This window comes from Bufo bufo, chromosome 1 (genome assembly GCF_905171765.1).
Source record: "Bufo bufo chromosome 1, aBufBuf1.1, whole genome shotgun sequence".
In the NCBI taxonomy this organism is placed as follows: Eukaryota; Metazoa; Chordata; class Amphibia; order Anura; family Bufonidae; genus Bufo; species Bufo bufo.
In genome coordinates this window covers 671192819-671199044 of record NC_053389.1, presented here as the reverse complement: position 1 = coordinate 671199044, position 6226 = coordinate 671192819, and the positions used below count along the sequence as shown (strand labels likewise).

At 42.1% G+C, this 6226-nt stretch overlaps 1 protein-coding gene across 1 annotated transcript; it reads right to left on the bottom strand.

Moving 5' to 3' along the window:
• Window positions 1–2293: 2293 nt before the first annotated feature.
• Window positions 2294–5964, bottom strand: LOC120986555 (izumo sperm-egg fusion protein 1-like). The gene is made up of 12 exons (XM_040415195.1): window positions 5819–5964; window positions 5662–5736; window positions 5450–5533; window positions 5156–5176; window positions 4747–4761; window positions 4573–4656; window positions 4344–4391; window positions 3949–4023; window positions 3677–3777; window positions 3225–3366; window positions 2683–2860; window positions 2294–2388 (listed from the first exon to the last, which is right to left on the bottom strand). Exons 1-12 carry the CDS (start codon window positions 5961–5963, stop codon window positions 2328–2330), a joined length of 1029 nt encoding a protein of 342 aa, XP_040271129.1. The 5' UTR covers window position 5964; the 3' UTR covers window positions 2294–2327.
• Window positions 5965–6226: the final 262 nt, after the last annotated feature.

Here is a 6226-nt window from a genome sequence, read left to right as displayed (position 1 = left end):
TGGATGGTCGCGATCTGCATTATTGCCGGTCGCCGTCATTAGCCGTGGCCCTCTGCTATTTGGAACGAGTGGCCTCCATGTTTACACATTGCGAAAGGGCTAAAGTAAAAAAAATATTTTATACTGATTTATTTAATAAAGCTGTGGCCAACATCTGCATCACCCCAATATCTGTGGTAGTCGTTTTATTCTGCTTTGTTCAGTGCAAGACATTTTTGAGACCAGAGTGAAAACAATTTTTTTTTTTTGGGGATGAAGGTAGGCATGAGTTGCTTGGCAGAAGCAAAAACGGTACACTGAAATAGACAGTGCGCTGTGTCAAAGAACGAGTGAGCAAACCAACACATGGGACGCCAGGTGGGACGCCAAACGAAAAGGAACTACACTACTTGACTTAGGGCTCATGCACACGACCGTTGTTTTGCGGTCCGTTTTTCCTGGATCCGTTGTTCCGTATCTATTTTTTTTCTCTGATTTAAGTCCTCTTCTGTTCCGTTATTCCACAAAACATATCCGTATGGTTTCCGTATGCAATCCGTTTTTTACAGATCGGAAACGGAAACAGTAAGACCCTTTTCACACGGGCGAGAATTCAGCGCGGGTGCAATGCGTGAGGTGAACACATTGCACCCGCACTGAATCCGGACCCATTCACTTCAATGGGGCTGTTCAGATGAGCGGTTATTTTCACGCACCACTTGTGCGTTGCGTGAAAATCGCAGCATGTTCTATATTCTGCGTTTTTCACGCAAAGCAGGCCCCATAGAAATGAACGGGGATGCGTGAAAATCGCAAGCATCCGCAAGCAAGTGCGGATGCAATGCGATTTTCACACATGGTTGCTACGGAGACAAGAGATGAGTTACCAGGGACCCCATTTACTTTATTATTTTCCTTTATAACATGGTTATCATGGAAAATAATAGCATTCTTTAATTCTGAATGCTAAGTAAAAGGTCCATTGTGGGGTTAAAAAAAAATAATGCAACTCACCTCATCCACTTGATCGCATAGTTGAGCTCGTCTTCTTTCTTCTTCTTGCAGGACCTGGCTGGAAAAGGACTTTCAGTGACGTCATCGCGCTCACCACGTGGTGAGCGCGGTGATGTCAGCGCAGGTCCTGCTGAATGAAGATAGTTCTTCTATCTTCATTCAGCAGGACCGGCACTGACGTCACCGTGCTCACCACGTGGTGAGCGCGATGACGTCACCGAAGGTCCTTTTCCAGCCAGGTCCTGCAAGAAGAAGAAGAAAGAAGACGAGCTCGACATCCCATATCTTTTTCCCCCAGCGAAGGTCACACCCTAGGCCCTTTAATCTGAGAGGATCCAAAAGGTCCACATGTCCCATATGAGTAGACCAGTGCTGTACACCACACATAATAGTTCATGGCCCTGTTAGGTATTTTACATTGGAGCCCAGGAGCTTGAAGTTAGTCATCTAAATTTAGAGAGGTTTTCTAATAAAGACATGTTTCCGCTCAGTCAAACCATAAGTTATATGACTATAGATCTTGAAACTGGCGCTGGTGACAAGAATAACAAGAAGAGACTCCATTCTCCTGGTCTATCTCTGATATAGGCCTCTTTCCCACGGGCGTGTGCGCCCCGTTGCCGTATTGCGGACCGCATTTGTGGATCCGCAATCCACGGGTGCCCTTCCGTGGGCATTCCTCATCACGGATGCGGACCCATTCACTTCAATGGGTCCGCAAATCCGGAGATGCGGAATGGTGCGGAATGGAAGCACAGAACAGAACCCTATGAAAGCACTACGGAGTGCTTCCGTGGGGTTTCGTCCCGTACTTCCGTTCCGCAAAAAGATAGAACGTGTCCTATCTTTTTGCGGAACGGCCGGATCGCGGAACCATTCAAGTGAATGGGTCCGCGATCCGCTGCGGCTGCCCCACGGACTGTGCTCCTGCATTGCGGCCCGCATTATGCGGGCCGCAGCACGACCACGGGGCGCACATGCCCGTGGGAAAGAGGCCATAGTCTTTGTAGTTCTTATGTGATATATAGGCAGGTAAGGAATGGGAAATGAAATGCTGCAGTCAAGATTTTTTTTATTTTTTTATTTTTTTTATTTTTAAGGGAAAAAGGGGAGGGAAGAAAAGAGGAAGGGAAGAGAATTTTTTATTTTTTGGAAAACATTTTTTTATTTTTATTTTTTTATGGAGGGGGAGTAGGGAGAGAAAGTGGAGGCAGAAATGGGGAAGGGAAGTTTTTTTTAAAAGTTTTTTTGTTTTTGGGGAAGGGTTAAAATTTTCAGTTTTTGTTTTTTTTCCTGGCGGGTGGCAGTACAGGATGGTGCTTGACGGTTCGCCTTCACACTGGCTCTTTTTCCAGAGGCTCTCTAGATTTCATTTTCCTCCAGAACATGCAGATGCTGAAAAAAGAAAATCTATCAGTTATTTGATATTTGCTACTTACATGTCAGCTCTGAGTGAAATGTGTGCACAGATCCTCCAATGTTTTTTCTTACATTAGCTGCTTATCAGTCCACTGACATTATAACATGTCTGGCCTTGTAATATGCACCAAATTTATCATGAAGCGTTCAGTATTGTGATAAATCTGGAGCATCCAGTGACTGCCTGGACTAAGTTTACACTGTGTAATGTGTAATATTTATCTAAAATACTACGCCTGTTCCACAGAGTATCTTATAGATGCTACCTACCATATGCCAGCGATCAGCATGATGGTGACGGAGCCGGCCACAGATATTGCTATGAGGGAAGCATTGTTGTTCTGTAGCTCCTCTAGAAGTGGCGGCTCAGGCGCTGTGATGTCAAGCACATCAGGAAGTGTAGGGCGAGGATGGTATTTTTTTGTCGCCTGTTCCGATTCGCTGATAACTAAATGAAGAAAACAATTACATTAATAGTTAATTCCATGAAGAGAACAATAATGACATTGTAGTGTATCTTATACATGAAAGAACATGAAATATATGTCAGAATATGAGAATCGTCTGCATCATGGAGGCTCAGAAGCACTGTCAAAACCAAAAGTGGCTCCAAAATACAGAAATGGCTAAAATCTTTCCATTATAGATTTTTTCCTTACAAATACTAATGTAAAATAGCCCCACATTATAGGTGACAATTCAGATTTTCAGAACTAGATCCTTTCTCACTAATTATCACCCACAAGTAGATATGAATCCCGCGTATCTAAGAATTACCACTCAGCAAAGTGCCAGTAATAATATGTCCTTACCTGCCACGTTATAGGTGATCTTACTCACTGGCACCTCAGAGTCCAGGATGGTGGTACACGTGTACCGTCCGGAGTCCCCCATCTGTACGCCCTTGATCACTAGATAGGGCTCCCGGGTGATTTTGGGATTGTGTTCACGAGGCTATAGAAAAAATATGGAGAATTATCAGAGCCTCAGATATCACAACTATTTATAATATAATATTTGTAATTTACATAGTCATATCATTAAGACAAAAATTTAGAAAATTGCTGATGATAATTTGCTGACATGACAGAAAGTCTGATTTTAGACCATATTGAGCAGCCTGGTGATGATATTGGGTGAAAGGACTTTCTGCTAAGTGGTTTTTGAGTAATGAAAGGAATACGTTTGGGAAGCGCTGCCTTAACATTATGGTCGTATAACTCAAACTGAACAATCTCCCAATTTTACCCTGCATTGTACTTACCAGGGTGAACACGTTGTTATAGGTGTGCTCCAGCCTTGCATACCAGTCAAAAGTACAGTCCAGAATTAGTTCTTCATATTCTGGGATTTTTATATTTATCTCTAGAAAAACAGGAAAATGAAAGAAGATATTATAGAAGTAATTGTGTAGATATTCTGTCCTACATTTAGGGGTTGTCTCAATAACACGTCTCCTTCTATAAGACCTAATAGGAAATACGGCCATCATAGAGGAGACTGATAGTAACTGGTTATATTCTGCTATCTCCTCACCTCCACAGTTTACAGTCTCTGCCAGGTGAGACTTGTGATCTTTACATGGAGAGCAGGACCGTCCAGTTTTCAGATCTGAGAAAAGAAGAAAGAAATGAAATGTGAGCCGAGCATTAAAGACACTTATAATATTAGAATAAATAAGATAATCATGTGCTGGTATCTATCACCCCTCTGTCACCTGCACATGGAGAGGATACTGTACAGGCTGCCACAAATCACCCTTCTAGCCTGCTTATGGACTGAATCATATTAATGTAAATATCCTCCTGCTTTGGGAAGTCTGGTGTATACCAGTGACTGGTATATTTAGTGTACGGTGAGGATTTGGGGTCCTATATATTTACTAATGTACTATATGAATGTAGATATAAGAATAGAAACTTCTACTTTACCGAAACATCTGTTGGAGGTGCACAGGCAGCTGCATCTCTCCAAGTAGTCTGTGAAAAGAGGAGACATCATATAATAGTGCTGTGTAAAGTGCCTATGTAGTGCTGCTCACCTCTGTATAATAGGCACAGTACCCACAGTTTACACACACTAGTGGGAAAGGTCCATTGGCATGCATTATATAGTGTAATTCTAGTTACTCTGGCCTATGATAAAAATCTTATACTGTACCTTGATTTTTTGGAGGGCCCCCGGCGCAGACAACCTTCTCCTCGGCGCAGGTCTGACAGTTGATGTAGGTTTGCACCATTAATCCTGGGGAAATGCACTTGTGTTATAACCGTCCAATCTTATAGATAATAATAATAATGACAAGATGCTGAATTTGGTATAAAATGTACTTACCACAGCTGTCTGCACCTGAGGAATGGAGAAGAAAAAAGACATTACTGACCGTTCTCATTGTCAGACTCAGAAACCTCTAATCTCTGGGTCTCCTTATTATTACATGATGTTAGTACCTCTGTGTTCGTCACTTTGTTTTCTAGATTTCCATTGACAGAAATCTCTGAGCCGCCCCAGAACGGTCCGGGCCTCTATAGAACGCAGCAGCTCCTAGTGCAAACATTCCTGGCAGCCAATCAGGTGCTGGCTTTCATATGTCCAGTACAGGGTAGGAGATAACAGCAGTGATCTGATTGGTGGCTGTGGGGATCTCTAGTTTGGGTCTACATTACTATTACTACAAGAGGCCTGTGTGTATAATACATTTATATGTCATATTATAGCAGGTGTTATATCTAGAAGAACTCACCTTGTTTATTTGGACACCTCCCTAAAAGTGAGAAATGAAGAAAAGCAGAATTACTAATAGAGAACAATAGAGAACAGAAATCCCCTGTATATGAGGGCTCTATCTATAACCCTGCAATAATACAAAAGAAAACTGCACGCATAGCAATTCCCAGTATAGAACATTTTATTACAATCGCTCCCTCCTGTCACTAGGCTGTAGGGAAAGGAAAACAAGTTGAAAACATCCTCTCTGACAACCTACCAGACACGTAGAAGATAAGTACAATGGTAGACAGAAGAAGATTCCACTTACGTTGGTTTGAGTCCTGGACGATAACCTTGAGCTTTTCTTTGAGTCGCTGGAAATGGAGTCCAATGATGTGAAGAAGCTGGATCTCTAAGATATATAAAGAGGAGAAGAATGAGAGTCCGATCCCCTCATCTATCAGTCTGAGCCCCCAACACACTAATTCCTATTAATAAGAGAAGTAGAATTTCCACCTACGTATAAAATATTGTACTTACCCTTAAAATCTATATCCTGGATGACGTCCACAGATTTTTTATATTCAGACGCAATTTCGGATATAGCATATTTATCTGGAAGGAAAATAATTGTACAATAATTATCTATCTATCTATAGATTATATGAAATGGAGATAATAGTAATAATATAAGTACCCAGTATGCCGACTTCATCCTCAAGGTAGTTCAGGACTTTTTTCTCGGTGACTTTGGCAAACCGCTTGATGTTGACATAGGCTTCTATTGAGTCAATGTCATCGACTTGGCTTTTGATAAAGGTGTTGAATTCTTCCATAGCCATTTTCCCTCTGGAGTCGCATGGTATGCAACAGAGAGACTGTCCGATGAAGACAGATGTTACAAGCAGTAGAAGCCACATGGTCTGGATAGAACCAGACATCTTTAGTAAAATCGCTTCCTGTAGCAAATAATCACTAAGGATGCAAGAGAGCAGAACTATGTCCCACTGAGAAGACAACAGCACTGCACAGGTTACAGCATCAGGCGCCGGTTAAGAGACAATGTCTTTATGACATCATCAGAATATGCAAATGAGGCTCTGAA